The 25,961-nt window shown below is 40.0% G+C and overlaps 2 protein-coding genes across 6 annotated transcripts in view; both read right to left on the reverse strand.

The window, feature by feature from the left end:
* The window catches only part of MYBPC3 (myosin binding protein C3), a 110,582-nt gene extending 105,877 nt beyond the window's left edge, over positions 1 to 4,705 (reverse strand). For both annotated transcript variants that reach the window (XM_042446640.1, XM_042446639.1), the window contains exon 1: positions 4,626 to 4,705. In XM_042446640.1, coding sequence (XP_042302574.1) covers positions 4,626 to 4,650 — 25 coding nt within the window. In that variant the 5' untranslated portion in view covers positions 4,651 to 4,705. The remainder of the gene's footprint in view (positions 1 to 4,625) is intronic.
* A 6,162-nt stretch (positions 4,706 to 10,867) lies between these two features.
* The window catches only part of SPI1 (Spi-1 proto-oncogene), a 43,225-nt gene continuing 28,131 nt past the window's right edge, over positions 10,868 to 25,961 (reverse strand). The window contains exons 3-5 of one of the 4 annotated variants that reach the window (XM_042454899.1): positions 21,634 to 21,851; positions 14,711 to 14,861; positions 10,868 to 11,659 (exon numbers count right to left, since the gene is read on the reverse strand). In XM_042454899.1, the coding sequence (XP_042310833.1) occupies positions 11,343 to 11,659; positions 14,711 to 14,861; positions 21,634 to 21,851 (686 nt within the window). In that variant the 3' untranslated portion in view covers positions 10,868 to 11,342. Of the gene's footprint in view, positions 11,660 to 14,695; positions 14,862 to 21,633; positions 21,855 to 25,961 lie in introns of all 4 variants that reach the window. The other 3 variants (XM_042454726.1, XM_042454815.1, XM_042454642.1) reach the window with 3 other exon arrangements.

Raw genomic sequence — 25,961 nt, forward strand, 5'->3', positions numbered from 1 at the left:
ATTATTATTATTATTATTATTATTATTATTATTATTATTATTATTATTATTATTATTATTAGTGTTATATGCAGATGCTACAGTCAGAATGCATTTCCCTTTTATTCCCAATTGATTCCATGGGTCTACTTTAGTTGGAACTGACAAGTCACTCTCTCTCAGTCTCAGTGGAAGGCAATGGCAAAGTGTAAGCAGGAGGAAATGGGTCAGTTCAGGTCAGGTCAAAGGCAGGGCACAAATGGAGCTCCCGTCAGGCACTTTCCCCCTTTTTTGTTTTTTTAAAATTAATTTTGACAAAATGTGCGCATGTTTTGTTTTGTTTTTTCTTGAGGCAGATATATAGATAGATAGAACGTGGCTGGCAGCTTGTTCCCTTTTCCTTTCATTTGCTGGCTTCCAGCAAAGTGGAAATGTTGCAAATGGGCTAGACTTTTTTTCCTTTGCGAATCAATGCTATAATTCGAATGTTACATTTGTTGCTCTTGTCAATTAGGCAATTGGCAAAACAATACATGCTTTTGCAAGGAATTCAGGGGCAGCCCTGAATTGCTTTTAAAAGCAAAAAAGAATGTATGACAATCGCATTCTTTTCTGGCATTTCCGAGGTGAGGAATTTATTATTATTATTATTATTATTATTATTATTATTATTATTATTATTACATGTGTAGCTTGCATTTTGAGGTTGAAAATGGGGCCAAGGTAGGGGTGCCATAATTGTCCACTAAAACCCGGGACAAAATGTGGAACAAAATCTAGACCAAACTGTAGGACAACTGCAGGACAAAACTCAGCCCAAAATGTAGGACATTTAATAAAAATGGAGGGCCTTAAATATCCTACATTTTGGGCTGAATTTTGTCATGCAGTTGTCCTACAGTTTGGTCTAGAATTTGTCCTACATTTTATCCTGGGTTTTAGTGGACAATTATGGCAACCTTAGGCCAAGGGCAGATCATAACCTGCACTGACCCAAATGTCCCCCCACACACAAAAGAGATTTTAAATTGACAAAATGTGCACACTTTGGGGCATTTTGTGCATGGCTCTTTATAAAAAGGAGGGGGGAAGCACACTTCCGATACCCCTGCAAACGTCACCTATGATGATCGCTTGATTGACAGCAGGCGCCCTCAAGTTAAACCTGATAAGACATTCGGGTTAAAATGCCCCTCAATTGTAGTGGGCACTCGCTAACGGAGAGATTCGGGGGAGAGGCATCCGGATCTACCCAGTTCCACCCATGTTAACTGGGCCAGTGGGAATGGGGCCCTAGAGCCACAATGAGGAGGGAACAGAAAGGTAATAATAGATCCCCTGGAGAATCTTTATAACAGTGATGGTGAACCTTTTAGAGGCTGAGTGCCCAAACTGCAACCCAAAACCCACTTATTTATTGCAAAGTGCCATGTCCCTCTGGCTTTCTAGTAACAAACTCAGTCAAACTCTGTGCTGGGGTGACAGCACATATGCCCACAGAGAGGGCTCTGTGCCACCTCTGGCACGTGTGCCATAGGTTTGCCATCACTGCTTTATAAGTTGAAGCAAAAATCTATTAAGTCATGCACATTGTTGCAAGCTGCTGCTCTAGTGGCTGTGCAGGAGATTTGCACACAATCCTTTCTTCTTTTCTGGAGGAACTTGAGAATTAGCACCCCCATCTCCCACCTGGAGATGACTACTGAAAACTGGAGAGTCAGGGCCAGGCCTTGAAAACTGGCAACCCTATACCTAGGAAAAGCTTACAAGGAGGATATGTGAAACAGTATCTGTCCACCAACTGGTAAAAAGAGCCTTACAGCTTCTGGTACTGGTATCAAGATACAACTATTATGATTAGTAGGTACAGAGAGTCTTAAACTTTGTCTAATCCTCTTCTAAGGCTGTTCAAATTGGTGGCCATCACTAGCAGGGCTCAGTGAAAGTGACATTCCCAAATTCTCAAGGGTATTTGTTTGTGGTGGAACCAGGAGAGCCATTTAATTGACTATTCCCTGGAGTAAAGTGGAATTCATTAACAAGTGCAAGGCAGGAAGGAAAATTTTCTACTAAGAATTTTTGTCTGACTTATTACTGAATAAAATTATATGTTGGTATACTGGTGGATAGAAAGCAGGAATTGTAAACACTAAGAGGATTGTAAGAAATGGTTCTACAACTTCTTTTAGCAATATGGAATAATAACAGTATTATGGAGCTTGGAGTGTGTGTATATTTTTAAGTAATACATTAGGTGAGAATTTCATAACCCCAACCCCCCCCCCCAAATTTCGGATGACAATAGTCATCACTCACTTCTAAAACATTACTAACACACTGGCCTAAAGCAGAGTAGGGAACCATGTAGCTCTTTAGATGTTGTTGATGTGCAACATCCAGCATTTCCCCTTACTGAGTATGCTGCCTAAGGCTGAGGATATTTGCAGCCCAACAACATTTAGAGGAATGTATAATTCCCATTTGGGGCCTGATCCCCAGTTGCTAGACCCCAATGAAAGTAAACCTATTCAATCAACAGAAGTTGCATAATTACTCATTTACCAAGTTCCCATTGGGTCTACACTAGTTAGGACTACTACCTTGATTTAAGCCATTACTTCTCTATTTTAAAAGAAGAAAACACAGTGGGGCCTTGGTATCTGCTGGAGTTTGGTTCCAGGACCCCCTGTAGATACCAAAATCCTTGAATGTGCACACCCTAATAGATGCACTGGCAAAGTAAAATGGCATCCCTTGTATAGAATGGCAAAAGCAAGGTTTGCTTTTTGAATATATATATATATAAAATTTTCAAGCCATGGTTGCTTAAATCCATGGATAAAGAATCTGGGAATACAGAGGGCCGTCTGTACTTTAAAAACTGAAGAATTGCCCAAAAGCCTAGCAATGATCTCAACCCACCTCCCATATTTGACAAATGATGAGCAAAGATTACATTAAAGAAAGTAATGGTCTTATCCATCAGTACATTATTGGTAATGTTAGTGGCAGCCTGTTACTTTCAAGCTTTGCAGTATTAAAAGTAGATTTACAGTTGCACCTAAAATTCTCCATCTATTTACAGATGGCAACACTAAGGAAGTCATTTTGAGAGGGGAGGACTGAAAGACTCCAGCTGCTTAGGATGAGCTCAAAAAAGAGGTTCAAAAATGCACCAGAACATTATTTGCTGCTAAAAGTCACCCAGTTCTTTTTAGCGCACCTCTCCCCAAATGTAATGCTTGAATGCAACATGTGTGGCTTTCCAGTCATTTGTACACTATAGGCACATGAATCTGGCAAATTGAGATTGATTGTGTCTTCAAGAAGTATATCATTGATTTTGCTATCCACATAATCCATGGAACAAGCCCTCTGCCCTTGTTTCTTTAAGGTCCCTTTCTGATGTCTGCTATGCTTGCTGTGCCGCACATGCTCCTGATAGTTACTTATACCTCCATATATGTATCTAGAATTTTAAGAGATGTACACACACAAACACATATCTTACTTATACATCAAACTTTTGCATGTATGCATATTATGTTTTTACAAGCATCCTTTAAACATGTAACATGTGAGGCAGTCATTAGTGAAATGAGTCAGATGTGGATTACCATGGAAAGGAGTGATACAACCTGCAAGGCAATAAATGTATCTTACAAAAGCATTGATTTATTTTTAAAAAGTACCATGTGCAGAACCATTATGAGGGGGATCCCTTTCTTAAATCAGGGAGATACCAGATATTGGATGAATAGTCTCCACCTAACAGCTAGTGATAGATGAGAGGAAGGTCTTTTACTGGCCTTATATTTTGGCAAATATCGGTTAACAGATTACACATAATATTCAAAACACAACAAGGAATTAAATTAACTAATAATTACAGAGATGGAATTTGACAGAAAATATGCACATAGCTTTCAAAAAGACAGCTGTTAATTATTTAGAGATGTCCTAAAGAATTCTGATTTTGCATCTGTATATGATTAAAATGAGACATGAAGAATTAACAATCTTAAAATTTGTCTTCCTTCTCTAAACCTCAACATCCCTTCAAATAAAGTATCAAGTGACTTTTCTGGTGACAAAATATACTCTATACTCATATTACTTTTCAAAAGAGAGGAAGGAGATAAATTTACTATTTATGGATGACTACAAGGACTAATCTTAGTGAGAGACATCTAACTCTCAAATGCCTCATTTTCTCACTCTGCTATAAACTTACATTTTGCCTGGATGACAGTGAAGGAGAAAAATATTAATAGGAGCCCCTTTTCTACCCAGAAAGTTTCCAGGAGAGGTACCACCACAAGATCCTTCCTGAAACTTGAAGGAAATGAGAAGAGGAAACAAATAACTTGTAAAACAAAGTATTTTCACTTTTGCCCTTATGATGCGGTGTGCATGTGGTTGCCATGTGGTTTTTCTTTAATAAACTAATCCTCCTTAATTTAATTACTCTTGAATTAGGCTTCTATGGAATTACTTCAAAAGAAAACCACCTGTTTATTTCCCCTTCAGTATCCCCGTTGCTAAGGCATCTTGTTTCTCTCTGTTATGTGGAAAGCTGCTCCACCTAGCAGTTGCACTCTTAAAACAGGGAAGATGCATTCATTCTCTCCAGTTGTGCCCCTTACCTGGTTTCTTTGCAGGTTCTGGCATCTTGAGGTTGGCTTGTGAAGGGGAAAGCCAGGAGCGGACTGGAAGTGCAAGGAGGCTGAATTACTTCCAAGACCCCCACCCCGGCCAAAGAAATACCACAGTGGCAAGCCCCCCTCCAGCTCCTCCCTCTTGTTCTCCCACTGTTGTCAGCACTACCACCTTATCAACAGTACAGAGCACTTGACAGCATTCTTTAGCCAGGATAAATATAGCTGGCTTCCATGTGTCAGGGAGTGTGAACCACCCAAGACAGGCCCTGCTGATCATTTGATGGCAGACTTATGCAAAACCCAGTACTCACAATGATGCTCTGCTCCTAGCCCATTCCAATTGGCATGATTTGTATCTTTATGGTGACTCAAATACATAACCTCTAAATACCATTAGCAGTTCAGACACTATTGGTGTGATTCACACATAGATAGTACTGTTATGTCGTGGTTACTTAAGTAGGAGCAATTAGTCCAAGTATAATCCTCATTAAAATCAATAGGAAGCAAACTTGCTTAAGTATATCAAGGATGCTGTATCATCCTTGTCAGTTTGGAAGAAGGACCCAAACCTGGTCCACATGTATTCTACAATCATATTCCTGCTCTGCAGCCCATTTATGAGAAATGTGGACCTCCAAACTCCCACTGTCCCCTATGGGACAGGGACACAAAAAGACTTCAGTCAGAAAGACAGCATATCCCCCTCTCTATGCACCATGCCCAGCAAGGAGTAGCAGGGTTAAATGGTGGTTTAGTGCAGTGGTGATTGTATAATAATATGTTTTATTTATAAACCGCTATTCCAAATAGATCATAGCGGTGTACAAGAAAAATATATAACAGTATAAGAAAAATCTACAATTAAGATACACTGTATCTTCAGGCCAGCCCCTGATGACGCTGGGCCGGCCTGCTCTCTCCCTCAACGGCCGAAAGATGACAGTTATGGAGGGAGGGCAATATACTCTCATATAGTATACCTTGATTTCAGTAAGACCTTTGACAGGGTTCCCCATGACATTCTTGCAAACAAGCTAGTGAAATGTGGGCTAGACAACGTAACTGTTACATGGATTTGTAATTGGTTGACTGGCCAAACCCAAAGGGAGCTCAACAATGGCTCCTTTTCATCCTGGACTGGAGAGAAGTGACCAGTGGGGTCCCACAGGGCTCTGTCCTGGGCCCAGAGCTATTCAACATCTTTATCAGTGACTTGGATGAAAGAATTGGGAGCATACTTATCAAATTTGCAGATGACACCAAATTAGGAGGCGTAGCTAACATCTCAAGAGGACAGGATCAACATTCAAAATGACCTGAATAAACTAGAAAGTTGGGCCACAGCTAACAAAATGAACTTCAACAGGGAGAAATGTAAGGTACTGCACTTAGGGCGGAAAAATAAAATGCACAGCTATAGGATAGGGGATACCTGGCTGAACGAGACTACATGTGAAAAGGATCTGGGAGTCCAAGTAGACCATGAGTGAACAGTGTGATGTGGCAGCTAACAAGGCCAATGCGATTTTAGGCTGCATCAGTAAAAGTATAGTATCTAGATCAAGGGAGGTAATAGTGCCACTCTATTCTGCTTTGGTCAGGCCCCACCTGGAATATTGTGTCCAGTTCTGGGCACCACAATTTAAAAAGGATGTTGAGAAACTGGTGCATGTCCAAAGGAGGGCGACTAAAATGGCAAAGGGTCTGGAAACCATGCCCTATGAGGAACGACTTAGGGAGCTGGGGATGTTTAGCCTGGAGAAGAGAAGGTTAAGGGGTGATATGATAGCCCTGTTTAAATACTTGAAGGGATGTGATTCTGAGGAGGGAGCTGACTTGTTTTCAGCTGCTCCAGAGAACAGGACCCGGAACAATGGATGCAAGCTACAGGAAAAGAGATTCCACCGCAACATTAGGAAGAACTTCCTGACAGTAAGGGCTGTTCGACAGTGGAACACCCTCTTTCCTCGTAGTGTAGTGGAGTCTCCTTCCTTGGAGGTCTTTAAACAGAGGCTGGATGGCCATCTGTTGGGGATGCTTTGATTGAGAGTTCCTGCATGGCAGGGGGTTGGACCGGATGGCCCTTGCAGTCTCTTCCAACTCTATGATTCTATGATTCATTCATTTTGCTTTGAGTACTATGACCTTGACACAAGTCATTTGGTGAGCTGCAATATGCTCCTCCTTCTCAGGTAGCAAAACCCTTGGGCCAGCTCAGCAGTGCTGTATTATGTCCTCCACCTCTGAGGTACTTGAGATACACAAGTCCTCTGTGCTTCCCTAACATCACAACAAAACAGTGTCTTGTAGAAGTTGCTTTTTTGGGGGGGGGGGGATAGCAGCTCTCAAAAACTCCAACTAGCAAAACTTGTTCATGCCTTTTGATAATCAACAACAAATGACAGTTACATAATTGTAATTTCATGCATTGCTGATATAATTTAAAGTGTAATCTGTAAAATCTGACTTGGAAATTGGGAGATTTTGATGCCCACATGATCAAGACACTCTCTTCTGGAGTTTTGTCCCAGTCCCTTCCATTATGAAGATTATACTGGGAGCTAGCCAATGGTTCTTAGGTAACTTTTTCAGTTGTCCATTTCTAAAATATATATTTCTTTCTTTACTTCAGGCTTATTCTCATGTTCAAAGGCGAAAGGAATGGTAGATTGTTTTGCCCCCCCTTCTGTTGCTACTGTGCTGCTTGACTACTAGGTGGCAGTGTTGGAAAGACAATGCATATTATCTCATCTGCAATGTGCATTTTGTGAACCTTTGTAGACACACCATAGAACTCATTCACATGGACATACCAAAGAACTCATTGAATGCCCTCTATAATGGAAACATTTGGATCATTAATGGAATATCAAACACTGTGGGGATTTCTTCAATTTATTATGGTGGGTTGGTCTGCATGAAATGAGGCTAAGCCTTTGAGAACAGCTGGAGGAAATAGTAGCCTGACCAGGGTTCCCAGATTGCTACTACATGGGCCTTCAGAATGGCTGTTATAGATCTCCAGATGGCTTTCTTCACTACTTTCTTCCCTCTCTATTTCCCTTCTCAAAGTTATTCAAACTGTATCTGGAAGGAACCAATAAACATGAAGAAATACTGAGCTGTTCAATATACACTGCCCCAAATATCACTAAATATTGTACTCAAAGATGGATGCTTTGAAGCTCTTCCTATCATATTATTAATTTCTGTTCCCTCCTCATCCAACCCTAATGGAACAAGCCACAGTACAGTTTAATTTCTTTGTCTGAGGAACATATCTGAGAAGTACTATTACCAAAATGTACACTACAAATATCTTTCTTCTTCACCTCCACTTAATCACTTTATTTCTGTCTCATTTATAGTCGCCTCTCTTAACTCGCAGATCTGTGATCCATGACCTTGAGTATGCATGGAGGAGCGACCTCCATTATTTCTAATGGCATGCATGCCCGGGCCACACGCACAGGGGCACACCTTATTCAAGCCTATGAGGCTTGACTACGTGTGAGCCTCCATTTTCAGTGTGTGTGTGTGTGTGTGTGTGTGTGTGTGTCTGGAAGAGATCCCCTGTGCAAATGGAGGGCCAACTGTATTTATTGATTTAACTCTCTCTCTCTCTTTCACAACTCCTGGTTAAATATCTTATCCTTCTCTCCACTCTTTGTCTCTTTTTTCTTTCTCTCCTGTACAAGTCCTGCCTATACCCATCTCTCCTTCCTTCCTTCCTTCCTTCCTTCCTTCCTTCCTTCCTTCCTTCCTTCCTTCCTCTACCCAACTATCCTGGCACATATTCTCCTCATTTCTCCCTCTTTCACCTTCTTTTGCTCCCACATCATTCCTTTCTCTTGTCCTTTCCCCCCCTTCTTCCTCTCATACCCAGTTCTCCTCCTGGCTACATTTGTCTTCTTCCTTCTGCCTCATAGTTCTCTTTCTCATTTTCTCCATCTCTTCTATATTCACTTCTACTACTTATCTTTGTCTTCATTTTCCCTGCCTCCTTTTTTATTTCTCTGATTCTTTTTCCTTTGTCTCACACTAAAGAAAATTTTGGAACTTGACTAGAATATATTAAATTTTCAGTATTTTAAAGCTATAGATCTCATTATACCAAACTCACTTATGACAAGACATTCTGAGATGAGACTGCTCTGCAAGTCTCTATTGTCTTGTCAGTCTATAACTCATATTATTGTAAGCACCATCATCTCACCTGCCCCATAATATTTAACAGTGATTATAATTATTGGCCAGTATAGTCGCCCCTCCATTCTTGTGGACTTGAGATCTGTAGTCATGAATATTCACAGAGGGGCAACCTCCATTATTTTCAATGAGGCATGCCCCCATGGCATGCACCCTGCGCATGCTTGTGGGCACCTGCCCCACTGAAGCCTATGGGCTTTAATATCGGCAAATCTCCATTTTCACATGTGGTACTGTCTGGAATGGATCTCCTGCAAAAACAGAGGGTCAACTGTATTCTGTATCAGCTTCTTTAATTAGCCATTTTGAATATGGATGGGTAAATCTAGTGTAAATCTATGGGTAAATTCAATATTTATTATCACTACTTGGTATCTCAGTTGTGACACTATTGCCACAATCATAACTTCCCACTGAAATCTACTTTTCTGGGCATCAGCATTGTGGTGAGAAGAAGGTCCCTTCTGCCAGTGACTGGAACACAGTTGAATGACATTTCCATCAGAATTGGTGGTGAGGTGTGGCTAGCAGATGTTACTTAGTTAAGTATATGTAACAAAGCACCTGCTACAGCTACCATTGTTATTTTGGTGGTGATAGCAATCAATGGTGCATCTACACTGTAGAAATAATGCAGCCTTAAGGTACTAGCAAACAGGTAGAACATGAGATGGGCTTAGGCTGCTTCTACATTGCAGAAATAATGCAGTTGATACCACTCTAACTACAATGGCTCAGTGCCATGGAATTATGCAGTATGTATCCATATCATTTTGCCTTTCTATTGATGGGGAAAACCAGTCAATAACCTCCCAATTATGCTGCTTTTCCATGATTCCACAGTGTGAAATATTTCTGCAGCACTGATATTGGCAGTCATGTGGCGTCAGTGTCTCCCCCCCCCCCCCCCCTCGCTATTCCCAAGAAAGCTTTTCTCCTCTCCCACATTTTTTCTTTTAAAACGAAATCACATTGTCACAAGTCCAGAATTGTGTAAAAATAAAAATAACTGAAAGGCATGCTGGGTAGGTTCTAAGACAGGAAGGTGAGATTAAGGAAGAGCGTGGAAGAGAGTGTGAGGGACTGTTGAGAGCAAAAACACCCCAGTCATGCTATTGCAGAGACGTGTGATAATGACAGCTCCCAAGCCAGTATGTTTCCATTTTCTTTTACTAACACAATTGCAGCAAGACCGAGGCTTGTGTGATAATGTCCATAGGAATTTTTTATATATACATAACAAAGACATTTTATTATTTATTCTATTTATGCCCTGCTCTTTAGAAATGCTCTCAGAGTGGCATACAAATTGTTAATTAGAAAGTTAAAAGATCACAGTAACTCTGCATACATATGTGCCTTCAAGGTACTTGAATTCCATATTGTTTTCATAGGTAAGGAACAATTGGTGCTAGTTTACCATTGCCTTCCTTTGAATATAGCCAACAGTACCTGGTATTTCCAGTACTAAGCAGTGCTGATACTACTAAGCTGCCAAGTTCAGACACGAACTGGTGCATTCAGTACTTGTTATAAAACTCACTGGTTTATTGTGTGGTGGATATCCATCTACAGCATAACAAAACATCAAGTATTTTCAATGTCATTTATCTAGTGAGAACAACAACAACAAATGTCCTTGGTTGCTGAGTTAGCTGACAATCTATTTGTTTGGTATTATCCTTTAGAAGTCCTTTCCAGTACTACAAATGCTTAAAAACAGGCATATAAATTAGTAAATGCTGTAGGACTTCACAGTTTAAAAGGGGACATTGACTATGGAAGAATGGAATATGTATGTAAGAATAAGGAGTTACTGGAACAGTAAGAAAAATGCAGCTACCTAAGAAATGTAGGTTTCTATTATAGCTTGGCTCCACAGGTGAAAATTCTCAATCAGTCACAGATTCAGTCTTTTTAATCTGTGAGAACAGAAACCATATTTTGGAAAAATAAGAGGAGGAAGAGAAAACCATTTTAGACCTGAAGTGAAAAACTAAAGCTGAGATTATGCATTCAGAGTATACCTAGTTTTATTAAATATTTACATGTTATTAGTATTTGCATAGTATGACATATTTCCAGAATCTGCAAATTTCTCTCTAGCCATGGAGAAATATAGCAGAGCTGGTATTAATGCTGGTTTAAAAGCTGTAAGCGAAGGACAAAAAACCTTTTCATCCACTGTAGATTTTAATTACAACACAATCAAATACTTCTAAAAATAATATATCTATACATTTCTTTCTTTAAAAAAACAAAGTCCCTACTACATCCAGCTTGCTGAACAGCAGAAAAGAAACATGTAGGAAATTCAGATCTGAGGAAATGAATTCGTACCAGAAACACTGGATGTTGCAATACCTCAGTGAGACAGGGATGAGGGGATGGGAGGCATAGTATTAGATGTGTGGTTCAGCCATTCATCTCTGCCATTAGTCCAGCTCATGTGTCCTTATTATTTGGCTATTCAGGATTTGAGACCCTTGTTCAAAGAGAATAGTGCTTTCTATCCATGCCGCCTCTGCCCATCACCTCTCCACTAAACTGATATGTCAGCTTCTTCTTGACTTTCTTGACCTCCCCGGTCTTGCCGTAATTTCTCAATGCTCTTGCCATTTTTTGATAGGTCATTTTCTTGCGGTTGCCTTTCTGAACACCCCAGCGGTGAGCCAGTGCTTCTTTATGTTTGGAGGAAAACTGGAAAGTACCCTTTTCCTTATCTACCCACCAGATGCTATCCTTCATATCTCCACTCCGAAGCAGGTCGAGAAGAAACTGGTACAGTCGGATTTTTTTCTTACTACCTGTAAGAAGAAATGGTCAAAAGAAATATATGAGGTACCTTCCTGGGAACAGTGGGAACTATCTTCTACTGCTCTGGGCTATTGATCTGCCTAAGTTCAATATGAGCTAAATTCATTAATGAGCTAACCTCCATATGAATCTGCCTGGTTCTTATGATATTCAAAGGAGGGATTTCTTTCCATCCTAACACCTTTACAGTATTGGCAGTTGAGCACATGGGAGAAAGCCTTCTTGATAGTTGCTCCCAGCCAAGGAAGGGAGGCTTTATTTTCCTGTTCTTTTTTCTCTTTTTGCCAGTAGGCAAAGACCTTCTTATTCAAACAGGGCTTCAGCCTTTAATTGTTTGGGACAGAAGGATGTGGCTGTGCTGCTTTTTAAAAAAATATATAGTATGTTCTTAATGTCTTTAATTGTTTAAAATTAACGTTTTCACTGGATTGATTAATGCTTTTAAAAGTTTTGTAACACATATTGGCGCGTTACAGACCGCCAGATTGCAGCGGTCTGACTCCGCCTCCACTTTCAGCGTCTGGGAGCCGCAGCAGCCAAACTGCGCGGCTCCCGGATGCTCCGAGGAAGGAGCATGGAAATCGCACTCCTTCCTGGGCCCCGGAAGAGACGCTGCAAGGCGCTAGTCACGCACTCGCGGCATCACTTCAGGGGCATGACGTGTGGACGCATAGCGTCCGCTACATCAATATGGCGCCGGCTGTGTGGAACAGCCGCCGCCATTTGTCACGGACTCTGTCCATGATAGGGTTAGGGTCGTCTGGAAGAGATGCCCCTTTTTCAAACTGGGACGTCCTCAGGACGTCCCTAATGGTGGTCTGTAATCCCCAATTGTTTCAGCTATTTTGCTTTAACTCAAATTGTAAGGCACTGTGGATCTCACATTGGGAAAAAGGCAGGATATAAATCAACTAACTAACTAATTAAATAATTATCGACTGGCCATGGCTCTCCAAAGTTTTATCTGTACTGCAGAAATAATGCAATTTATCATCATTTTAACTGCCATGGCTCTATCTACAGAATCCTGGGATTTGTAGTTTTGTGAGGCACCAGCACTCTTTGGCAAAAAAGGCAAAAACAACAAATCCCAGGATTCCATAGGATGGAGCTACAACATTTAAAGTGTTGTCAAACTGCATTATTTCTACAGCACCCTATGGCACTTCCCCTTTCACACAAAGGGGATGAATTTCTCAGGCATAGGAAGATGCATGGAAATCTCAGGTTTTGATCATGGAAGTCATCAGCATATATATATATATATATATATATATTCAAGACAATCATTCAACAATGTAATATCTTTATTATGGTACTGTACCTTTGGTGATAGAATATGGTTCTTAGGGGCATTTTAGAAATATTCAACATCTTTAATGTTCAAAACATTTTTAATTTAAAATGAAAACATTTAAAAAGTGGATCTGTTATGACAGTGGGCCAGCCATAATGGAATGATATTAAATCCACATGAGGGAGGTACATGGTAATGCTATCCAGACAAAGACAGACAGGTGTATCTGCTCCAGAAAATACTGTTCATCTATCTATCCCATGGGTACAATATTATTAGCAACAATGTAGCTGAATCTTTATGGTATACCACAGATAATTTTGAAGATATGCTCCTGAGATAATGAGTTTCAATTGAGTAATAAGGTATTATTGGGTTGTATTAAAGGTTGTGTTGTGTTGAAGTTGAGTTGGATTAAATAGATATAATAAATAAATGTACACTAAATTATATTGTTAATCACAAGTACAGTAGAATTATTGAATGAACTGGCAGTTCAATATTTGTGTAAATCACAATGATTCAGTGGATCTAAACTATCTGGCTCTAGCAATTGGCTAGGAGAAATATAATGTGAGATGTTGGTTATTAGGAGACAGCTGCTATCCAATTGTGTCTTCCTTTGTTTCCCACATCATACTGTTGCTTTTCTGTCTATGCTTACCATAGTCCTTCTTTCTTTCCCTTTCCTTCCTCTGCAGCTATCCTCACAATTCCTGTCCTCCTCCCGCTGATTTTTTCTCCTCTCTCTTGCCTCCGTTTCTGTTCATCTCCTGCACTCTCTCTATCTCTCCTTCTTTCTGTCTCTTTTTCCTCTGGCTGGCTGGCTTTGTTTCCCTTCGGCCACCCTGTCCACTCAGTTTACTACTGTCTATCTGTGCACCCCATTGCTGCCTCTTCTTTCTCCCCATCTCCCTCAGCCTTGTCTCTCCCTGCCCTCACAGTGGACCTGAGTCAACATGTTCACCCACTGCACCAGCTCTGTGCTCAATGCATCTCTTTTGCTCTTGTTCATTCTGTTCAGAAGCTGGGCAGCAGTGAAGGGCACTACTGACTCTGCCACTGTCACTCTCACTAGCCGCCCAGATGGCTCTCCCCTCCTGCACCCACACTCCACCAATGAAGGCACATTGGTGTATGTTTGTCAGCTTTCCCAGGATCTGGGCTAGAATCAGGCAAAATTATCCAATTAAATTTAAAGGCTGGAATCACTGCAAACAGTTGCCATTTTCTTTGCTTCAGCCTTTACATCGTTTGCTAAATGCCTCTAAGTTTTACCTTCAACTTATACATGGGTACAGAAAATTGTGTAATTTGGAACCCAAAACATGTCTTTGATTTATCCAAGTATATGTGGTACTGATATTATTATTATTATTATTATTATTAACCTTTATTTATAAAGTGCTGTAAATTTACACTTTTCCCTTACATTTCAGATTGTTATTGCTGTTATTAAAAAGTACCAGTTAGTTGCTGGTACTGTCAGAAATCTATTGACATGCTTAAACTACTTTTCTTTGAGATTCCTAAAATCCTAATAACACTGCACCATCTGAAAATTTTCTTGCTTCAGGAAACTTTCTCTTCAGCATGGCTCTACTGAACTTTGGTCCTATGGTTACCCTCTGATCCTTCCATATGAAGGAAATGTGGTTGCAGCCAGGGATGGATTAGAAAAGAAGAGCAAAAAGGTCAAATGGGCCATAGTGCTGAATACAGTCTTTACTTTGCATTTGTTCACCTGCTTCTCCACTCATAATCCCAGGACCAGGTTCTCCAGTATCAGTCTCCCCATCTGACACTTCCAATGGGGGACTCTGTCTCTCTAAATCTTCTTCATCAGAACTGCGTGGATGAGAGGGATACCCACACATGCGAGGCATAATGGTAACCTGTAGGAGACAAGAAGAGTGATGGAGTTGAAGGTTATCCAAGGAAAGAGAATCAAGTGAATGTAATGGCAAGAGTGACAAAGACTTAACTTATGGTGATCCTATGGTAGAGAGACCTTCAAGATACCTGCTCATCAACTATACTGCTCAGGTGTTCCAAACTCAGTGCCACGATTTCCTTGAATCTATCCACCTGCAAGGTGGTCTTCCTCTTTTCATACTGTCTTTTACTTTAACAAATATTGTTGTCTTTTCTAATAGGACCTGCTGACTGACTATAACATATAGCCTGAAATTCATGTGCTCACACTATGCACAGAATAATATTTAAAAGAGACACATAGCATTGTGAACACATTATGAGCAATCTTTTCAATTTGTATATAGCTGTGGTTGTTTTTTCCTCCAAATTTTTCATAAGTGGAAATTTTGCTATTCTGAGGCATTGCCATGCCAGCTCATGGGTAAAAAGGCATGGCGGTGCTTTGCTCGAGAAATGGCTCTGTTTTGTTTGTTTGCAGAACAAGTGCCTGAGCCTTGTCTTTGCTTGTACTGTATGTGCAGAAAATACATGATAGGTGGGTGGATCTGAACAAAAAGGGATACTTTCAAATATGAAATGAAAAAGGACACTTTGTCATGACTCATGCTGTCCAGTGGGTCAGGCACTGGACATCTGATGTTTTTCTGTTGATGAAGTTATTCTGAAATGCCTCAGCTTAAAAAGTGCGCAACTGGCTTGCTTCAGGGTTGCAGTGACGGGCGGTTAATGACTTGGCAGATTGACTGGAGATGAATAGTGTAGGAAGAGCTGGGATTGGGTAACAGTGTGTGCACATTTCCTGTCATATCTTCAAGTGAAAAACTATTGAACTTATCCATGGAGTCACAATGAGGAGTTTATAGTTCAATACACCACCAGCTAAAAGAAAGGGGGGAAATGGAGGACCACTCAAAATTAACCTAAAGTGAAACCCAAAGCAACCTTTCTCTTCATATGGAACCTCTGATGAATGTCAGATGAAGCCATGCATTTCATTAAGGCTACTGAAATTTCCCATTGGTGGCTGTTAATACCACATTTTGCCTTTAATGAAATTAGGTGAACATTTGGATTTTTCCCCCTTAAATGGCACACCAAAATGATTTGAGGTAATTTATTTATTATTTATTTAAGACATTTGTATATCAACCAGCGATCCTAAGGCAATGGCCAACAAATAAAAATATTTAAAGAGAGAAAAATCTTTAAAAACAAACTAAAATACTCCTTAAAAATAATTTAAAACCAACCAATTGGAACAGCCAAAGCAGTTTCAAGGACCAAAAACCATGCAGTAGAGAGGTAGTACTAATGGAAAATTTCAACTATCCTGGTATTTGTTGGAAATCAAACTCTGCCAAGAATATAAGGTCCAATAATTTCCTTACTTGCCTTGCAGACAATTTCATTGTCCAGAAGGTGGACAAAGCAACAAGGGGATCAGCTATTTTAGATCAGATCCTAACCAACAATGATGACCTGGTTAATGGAGTAGAGGTGGTGGGATCCTTAGCTGGGAGTGACCATGTTCTCCTGGATTTTCTATATGTGCAATGGAAAGGGAAAGCTAAGCATAGTCAAACACACATTCTACACTTTAAGAAAACTGATTCCAGCAAACTTAGGGAAACATTGGGTGTTATCTCATAATCAGAAATACTGAAAGAGAAGGAGGTTCATGATGGATGAGAATTTCTTAAAACTGAGATAGTGAAAGCACGATTTCAAATGGTTCCATTGAGGAAGAAAAATGGAAAGCGTCTGATGAAGCAAGGATGGATATCTAAAGAACTTTCAACTGACCTAAGATTTAAAAGGGTCATGTACAAGAAATGGAAAAGGGGGGGGGGGAATCACCAAACATGTAGCCTGCATATGTAGAGAAAAAGTCAGAAAAGCTAAAGTGCAGAATGAGCTCAGCCTTGCTGGAGAGGCCAAAAACAACAACAAAGGGCTTTTTTTTGGTCCAAGGAAATTATATCATTTTTTTCCCTTATGATATTTTGCACATTACAAGTTTTGGGTAGTTAAGGATCAGTCAGAAATGAAAGGTTGACATGATGAGTTAGAAGAAATGTGATAGGATTTTTTTTAAAAAAAATACTTTTAAAAATAATTAACATTTGGTTCCTTTCCATCTGAATACATCTCTTCGAGCAAGGAGACAATGATTCACATTGGGATGTCTGCCCTTCACACATTTAGCTAATCTTCTTTCTGCTGTCTCTTTCTCTCTCCCTCTCACCTTTTTTAATACAATAACTGGGAACAGGTTTTCTGGATTATTTTTGTACAAGATCCCATTGAAGACATTGTGGGTTTCATGCCTGATCTGAATAGCAATACAACATAACTTTTTCCTATGTTTTTCTCATAGTATACGGTGTACATAGTATAAACCATATTTGTTTGCCCTGTGGGACAATGAAAATACATACCTTTGGGCTATATGACTGGAAAGGCAGATAGAAAATTGTAAACAAAGGTCCAAAACACAGTGCAGCAATAATCTAGTTTGAGACTGCTTTACCTGCCCTGACTCAGTGCTAGGAAATCCTGGGAACCATAGTTTTGTGAGACATTTAGCCTTCTCTGTCAGAGAGCTCTGGCACCACAATAAACCACAATTCCCAGGATTCTTGATCACTTAGCCAGGTCAGTTTAAGCAGTCTCAAACTGGATTATTTCTGCAATATGTTTTGAACAAAGGTTAGCATGTTGCCCAAAGGCATAAAAGAATACAACACATGTAGACTAAAAGAATGCTGCTATTCTGTGTGATGCTTACCCTCAAATCTGTATTGGCTTTGGTTCTCATTCCTGTTTATGCATTTCTAGTTTAATTTGTTCTTATTTGTCCCTTATTATATTTGTCTGTCACATCTTATCTCATTTTCTCTTGTTACTGTGAAACTTTGGGGTGTAAGCTCCTTGGAACAGGGACTTTTCTTTTGTTGTTTAAGTTGCAAAACATTATGTACGCAGTTATCAGCAAAAACATCAATTCCAATAGATTTATTATATCACTATTATATAGCTTGTTTATTCTGTACATCAACATAACAACTAAGTTCTACAGATACATGACTCACCATCAGCACCACTGATTGTTTGACTGTCTGAACTTCTTATACTGCACCAAGCTCATGCTATGACTTCATTGTGTATCAACTTCCTTTTGGAATGGGACTCATTTCCTTGAATTTGTCATTTCTCTCAAAATGAGCCTGGCCAAGTTTTAAGATCCTTTGGAAGGTTTTCTGATGGCCCCACCACCATCATAGGCATATTTGGTGGCAACATGGGAAAGAGTCTTCTCAGTGGCTGCTCCTGGGCTGTGCAACTCCTTTTCATAGAAATCTGAGTTTCTCTACTCTCTGCTCTCTTTTCACCAGCAAGCAAAAGACCTTTATGTTTCCCCAAGCCTTTGAGTATCAACTGTCTGTTACAGAAGGTATTTTTAATTGTCCTGCGTTGTGTTTTATATTTACCATTATTATATTTTTTCATGGCCTTTAAATTTGTCTCAATGAATGTTTTAATATGATTGTTTAACTTTTTTTTTTAAACCTAATTGCTTTAACTGCATTTTTGTTTTAACTCATATTGTGAGCTACCTTAGGGTCCCAAATGGGAGAAAAGTGGCATATTAAACAAACAAATAAACAAATATTGTTTTCATCCTATATATATATATATACAGTATGCCTGCATTTTATGCGGGCACGCCATACGCGGCTGTCAGCATATGCTGAAAGCCGTGCCGGAAGAGCCCGTCGCGGCCCTGGAAGAACTAATGGGGCGAGCGCCCATGGACATGTGTGTCGCCGCATGAGCCCCATTATTTTCTATGGGGATTCAGCATATGCTGATTTCCCCTTATGCAGAAAGATCTAGAATGGATCCCCGCGTAAGGGGAGGGTGCACTGTAATTTTCAGACTGTAGAAGCAGAAAACTGTGTCTGCTTCAGCATTAGATTCCTTTATGGCAATTATCATGGTAGTGCATTGGATGTAAGTACACCCCTCAAAATTTTGGCTATTATATATAGGTAATCTTGCAATAAGGTATTTATAAACAACATCTAACTCTACTGGTATCACCACTGAGAACATTTACAGTGTTTAAGCAGTGGTAGCTGGAGTATTAACCATTGTGCTGTTTCAGGTACACTTTACCTTCCCTATTCACTGATTCAACCATCCATGGCTTGGAAAAAAATTAATTCCAAAAAGCAAACCTTTATTTTTCCCATTTTGTGCAAGAGACACCATTCTACTACTCCATTCTATATAATGGGACTTGAGCATCCATAGATTTTGGTATCCGCAGGGCGCTGGTGATCCTGGAACCAAACCCCAGTGCACATTGAGAGCCTACTGTACATGTTTAGAGGTGTCTAAGGCTGTGTCTACACTGACAGGAAAAACCCAGTTTAGTTTCAGGTTAACGTGATCTGCAGTGATCATGGGATTATCTGCACACACCAAGGTGAGTTTGGAAGAACTCTCTTTTGAACACACCCTGGTTCGATAAATTGCAGTGTGCTCAGCCACATAGTTGTGGCTGTTTTCGTTTTATCTTTTCTGGCCCCCAAGCATGTGAATGCTCATAGTTCTAAACTCTTCCCCCCAGCCTCACAATGATGTCACACACACACACGCACACACACACTCTAGAGTATCTGGATTTTTCAATCAAAACAGGGGTTAAATCCCTACATTTTCCCTCTGAATTAAAGTCCTCAGGCAATGAAAAAGCCAAAATATGACCCCAGTCATCCCATATGTCATTTGGATAGTTTGCCATGAAAACTAGGTGAGACTGTTTTATTTGGTCCATGTAGACACACACTAAATTCCAAGGGCAATAAGGAAATATAATCCCTGTTTGGTCATGAAGTTGACTAGTTATTCTTTGGTAATTCAATATTTCCCAATGATACCTAGTTCATGCCACAGACTGCTAACTTATTTAGGCCAGAATTACACAGTACACACAATACAAGACTACCAGCAAAATCAGCAGGGTGATTTAATTACAAAACAAAAGTGATTCTAACATTTTATGAGAGGGAGAGAACCTAACATGGCAGTGCTATTAACAACTGCTGCCGCATGTAACATATAATGTGTGATGCCAGCGTGAAGTAGATTTCAAAGATAGCATGCGTAACATTGTTCCAGCCTTTGACATGTTTAAATTGTTCTATTATAGTTCTGATTACCCAATTCTGATTAAATAATATAGACTTTCAAGGGTTCAAGGAAATTTATAATCCAAAATATTACTCTCTTTCTTCATTCTGGTGATTGCTCATTGCTATGAAAACAAACTTCAAGAACTAAAACAGTCTAGCTATAACAGCTTGGTTGAGCCCGGTAGTGGTCACTAAATCCAGCTGCACCATGAGTCAGCCTCAAAGAAAAAGAGCTACTTCCTTATACAGGTTGGTGCTTCTCAGGGTATTTAATGGGCAGGACCAGCAGTTATTTTGTCACAATGTGCCAAGGACTAGCACTATATTTGTGTCCATTGACTACAATGGTATCTTTCTTTCACCAGTGACTGCAGTCAATGGCTTGAGGACTTGCACTGATCCAGGGACCAGCACTTTGAGTAGCACTGATATAGGTCACTGAGGGAGGGTAAGGGGTGGATGAGATTGAACACTGTGCTGTATCAGATACATTTTCAAAACTACCTAGATCTCAGGGGAGATAAGGAAAAAGAATCTGTGTTTGGTCATGAAGATGAGTAGTTTGTAGTTTGGGCAATTCATTATTTCCCAATGCTTCCAAGTGTTATCTAAAGGTACCCATGTCTTGTCCTCTGTGGAAAGAAAAGACTTGGGAATGCACATGATTATTGGAAAGAGAACTAAAGGGGTGGTGGTGGTGGTGGTAGAACTAAGCAGACATCCTTTCCCTACCCATTTTCCCCCCTGAGTTCTAATGGAAGCTGCACTCCTCGGGCTAAGAGCTACTCTAGTAAAGAGATTTTGTTAGGAAGCCTAGTACAAAGGAAATGCTTTTAAAGATCTATTACTCCTAATCCACAGCTTCTATTTCTAGATGAGGAGGAGGGGAAGAAGGAGGATGCAAATTAAACTGCCATGTATAGCATTAGATGTAGTTTGACCAATAAACGGTCATCGTCATGAAGCTATTATATTAAAAAAAATGGCAGGGAACTGTACATGGCATCTTGGTTGATCCTCATTAAAATGCCCTTTCTGTTGATCTTTGTTTTTACTAAACAATCATTCCACTTAGAGATGCCAGATCTCAGGACCTGATCCTGAATCTTCAGTCCTTAGGGTAAGGCAGAGGAATTGCAGGGCAAGAGCAGTGCCTGAAATGTGTATGTGAATATATTTCCTAATTTATTAGACATATATATATATATATATATATATATATATATATAGCATATTTTGTGCAACCAGGTTTTATGCTTAGTATTGTGTTTAATGTCATTATCAGGAGCCACCAAGGCTTGTTTACTGTGACATCACAAGAGGTTCTCTAAGTTTCACATTTGACCCTAAAATTCTCAGGGCCTTGGACAGTCCTGGCCTCGTTGCTCTATTGTAATATCCCATTTTCATGTTCTGTACAGTGTCTTTTCCATGTGTTTGGCAAACTTGGGTTTTTCCACTTCTCTTGCCCCCCCCCCAAATCTGAAAGAATTTCCATAGTGATATATAATTGGAGTGCTGGTTGTACCTGGTGGTTGTGGTTGAGCCCAAGATGTGTAACAGGGATCCCAGAATCTAGAACATGCATCTGTTCAATCTCCATGTGCCGGTAGAGCTGCTGCAGCTGAGGTGGCTGTACACTTTGAAGCTCTGCAAAGTGGTTGCCCCCAAAGTTCTCAAAATCAGCATGTAGGGGATGATGGTGATATTCCCAATAGTGGTCTGATGGAGATAAAAGCAACTCACCTGCTAACACAGAAAAGAAAAGAAATCAGGCCTTTGTTTTTGCATAATATTGACAACCTAGCTAAATCTCTTTGATTTAGTGTTATTCCAGAAAGAGTTTGCTTCCCTGTGAAATACATGAACTTTGAACTTGATTCCAATGTCTGGAGCAGAATGTGGATTTTTAACAAAACATAAGATGGTCATCTGAGGTACAAGCTCTACCCACAACAAAGAGACATCTGCAGAATCCCCTGAAACTGCAAACTGCTTCCCCACAATAAGCCTATACGACTCACTTCTAGACTGTCTGAAATACCATATCTCTCTATATTTATTTTATTTATTTATTTCCAGGATTTATATCCCAGATTCAAGGCAGGTTACAATATTTAAAAAAGATAGAGATAAGATTAATCTGCCCAAGTATAAAGATTCTCAGGAGGAGGGCTTTCTCTCACAGGGTGACCAGATGTCATAGCAGCAAAGGAAGACAAGGCACCACAAAATGTAGGATGTTTGGGGGAAATGTAGGATCTTACAGAATAAAAGCTAAAAACACTACTATAAGAATAATTTCATGCTTCTTTATCATGCTCAAAATGGAGGATATTTTGGAATTCCTCCTGGCTGAAAGGTAGGACATGTCCTGGAAAAGGAAGATGTCTGGTCACCCTGTTCTCTCAGTCCCACCACCATCACAGGCCTGTCTGGTGACCACACAAGAGACAGCCTTCTTGGTGGCAGCTACCAGCCTGTGGAATTGCTCTCCTGGTAGACTAGGTTGCTCCCTCTCTCTCTTTCTCTCATCAGCAGGCAAAGATCTGTTTATTTAGACAGGCATTTAATGATTGAATGGTTACACTAAAGTGCCATTTTATGAGTGTGTGCACGCTATATTTTTATTCTTATTTTTATATTTTATTCTTATTTTATTCTTATTTTTATATTTTAAAAATGATTTTATGCACTTTGATATTTACAGTGTTTTAATATGATAGCTGTTTAGTTGTATTTTAACTTTTCTTTCATCACCTTTTTAGTTTTATCTTGCTTCAATCTTACAGTAAGTCACCTTGGTTCCCATATCATATGAAAGGTAGGATATTGAATAATATAAAATAACTGAGTAGCCGCATTTCTGCAGCCTTCAATGGCAGGCTGCTTATGGTTTAAAACAAGGGTGGGTAAAGGTGACACTGTAAGGCTATTTTTTGTAACAGGGACAACACAAACAACAACAGCAACACAACACCTTGCTCCCTTAAACTGCATCCTTTTCTAGCAATAAATAAATAAATAAATGGTGTTAGATTGTGTGTTAGATTTTCTCTCCAGGAAGCCTCCAGTAAAAACAATTTTATCTTAAAGTAAGTCACAGTGGTTAACATAAACAAATCCACATGTATGTATACATATTTAGTGAACATCCTGTCACTTTCAGATTTCTTCATTTTTGGCAGTCCATGTGGCCCCTAGAATGTTTCTGAGGGAGAAAACTGGGTATCTAGACCCACTGAAGTTACCCAGCCCACTTTAAAAGTTGCCACAACACCCTGCAATAGCCTTGTTCCAGAGCACTGTGGGAAACTTTAAATGCTGAAGGGAGGGCTCATAGCTCAGGTCAGCATTCAGCAGCTATAATATGGAGGGATGGATGGACCCAATCCGAAGAGGTCTACTGGGTGCTGACGCTGGGCCTAACTCTCCATTCACAGAAAGTACAGACTTTCACATTTGGAGGCCAGGGTTCAAATTCCTGCATCCATAGAAAGCCAGTGAGTGAAGCTGGGTAAGTCATAATCTCACAAGCCTCAGAGAAACACAATGGCAACCCTCCACTGATATATCCCGCCAAGAAAACCCTGCAATAAGGTTGCCAAAGTCAGAGCTGAGAGCACAGAAGAACAATACTAAAATTTATTTCCCACAGCACAGCTGTGCATTGGCTAGCTTGCCATGGGTGTGATGCATTTTCTTGAAAGAAACCAGAATAACTTAACTGCCATCACCCAGTGGTTGCATTTAAACTCTGTAAAACACATGATAGCAGCCAGCTGGCTAGGTGGGTGTACACCTGGTTAACCAGTTTAATTTGGTATCATACCCTCATTGTCCAGACAGCTGTAAGGAAAATATATATGAACATTAAGCCCCATGAAAGATTCATCAGTACAACAGCCAGAGATCCATCATCTTAATAATAAATGAATTATACTAGGGCTGTTAAAGTTCTGATGCTTTTTGGTGCTACATGCAAATTATAATGTGTTCCAGTCCTTAATGTGGAATTATCTATGTGCCATAGGATAATATGCAATTAGAATAATAATTTTAATTTATTTTGTTTGATGACATTATGAAGTGAAAGAACTATGGTTTTGTCTGATGTAAGATACCACATAAGCCAGTTAAACCAGCTATGGGGAAGAAAGCTCAGAAAGATCTACCAGGAAAACATTGGATTTAGCCTTGTCTGCCTGTCTGTGTGTATCTAAAAATGTGAAAGAATAATGAAATATCTCAGTATGTTCGAGACCTTCTGCTTCAGCATTCATCAAACAGTACAGGCACATTAGGCTACAATTCTGTTGCTTCCTACCAGGAAGTAAGCTCCACTGAACTCAGTGGGACTGAATTCTGAGTAGAGGGTTGTGCCGAAAGTTTGTCATTGCAAAATCAGTCTTAAAAAACTTTAAGATGTATTATGACTTACATTTTTGTTAACTAGAGGCCACCACATTTCAGCCTTAACTAAATTATCATAAGGTGTTCTTGTTTTAATTACTACTCAATCACACTTTCTCCTTCTGTCTGTAAATGTACAGTCAACCCTGCATATCCACAGATTCTGCATCCACGGATTCAGTCAACAATGACTTGAAAATATTCCCTGTCACCCACAAAAAAATCTAAAAAGCAAACCTTGATATTGCTGTTTTACATAAGGGACAACATTGTATTATGCCATTGTATATAATGGGACTTAAGCATTCATAGATTTTGATATTTGGGGTGGGTGTGTTCTGGAGCCAAACCACAGTGGATACCAAGGGCCCACTGTATATATGTTGTTGTTGTTAACTGCCCTCAAGCCGGTTCTGACTCATGGTGACCCCGAGGATTAGACATCTCCAAGAATCCCTATTCTCCACTGCCCTGCCCAGATCCTGCAAACCCTTGCCCACAACCCCCCCGGTGAAACATCTCCAAGATTCACTGTCTTCCACTGCTCTGCTTAGATCCTGCAGGCTCAGGCCTGTGACCACCCTGATTGAGTCTATTCATCTAACCTGTGGTCTTCCTCTCTTTCTTCTACCCTCTACTTTTCCTAGCATTATTGTTTTTTTCTAGTGATGCATGCCTTCTCATTATGTGGCCAAAGTACAATAGTCTCAACTTGATCATCTTTGCTTCCAAGGAGAGTCCTGGTCTGATCTGTTCAAGAACCCATTTGTTTGTCTTCTTGGCCATCCACAGTATCCTAAGTACTCTTCCCCAGCACCACATTTCAAATGAGTTGATTTTCTTTCTAATAAATAATAATAAAAAAATTATTTATATACCACCTTTCCTTACAGATCAAAGTGGTTTACAGTTAGGCAAAGTTGTGTGACACCTGTCACAGTACAGAATAATAAAATATTACAATCAAAATTAGACACATACAAGCACATCGGTTAAAAACCCAGGGCGGATACATTTGGTTAAAAACTACAGATTATGTGTGAGAGGCTACATTCTCTAAACTGAATCAGAAGGGAAGGCTGCTTGAAAGAGGTAAGTTTTTAATACCCTCTTAAAAGTTTCTATTGTGGGGCTGACTTGGATCGTCTCTGGAAGTGCGTTCCAGAGAGTAGGGGCTGTTGAGGAGAAAGCCCTCCGGTGAGTTGTTGTTAATTTTACATTGGGGCAATCAAGCAAAAATTTCCCCGTTGTTCTAAGGGTGCGGGGCAGATTGTGTAGGGAGAGGCGCTCCCTTAAGTAACTCGGGCCCAAGCCATGTAGGGCTTTATAGGTAATGACCAACACTTTGTATTGCGCTCGGAAGCTGATAGGTAGCCAGTGGAGAGATTTTAGAATGGGTGTTATATGGTCCCGTCTAGGGGTGCCTGTGATCAATCTGGCTGC

This window comes from Sceloporus undulatus, chromosome 1, assembly GCF_019175285.1.
Source record: "Sceloporus undulatus isolate JIND9_A2432 ecotype Alabama chromosome 1, SceUnd_v1.1, whole genome shotgun sequence".
Lineage (NCBI taxonomy): Eukaryota > Metazoa > Chordata > Lepidosauria > Squamata > Phrynosomatidae > Sceloporus > Sceloporus undulatus.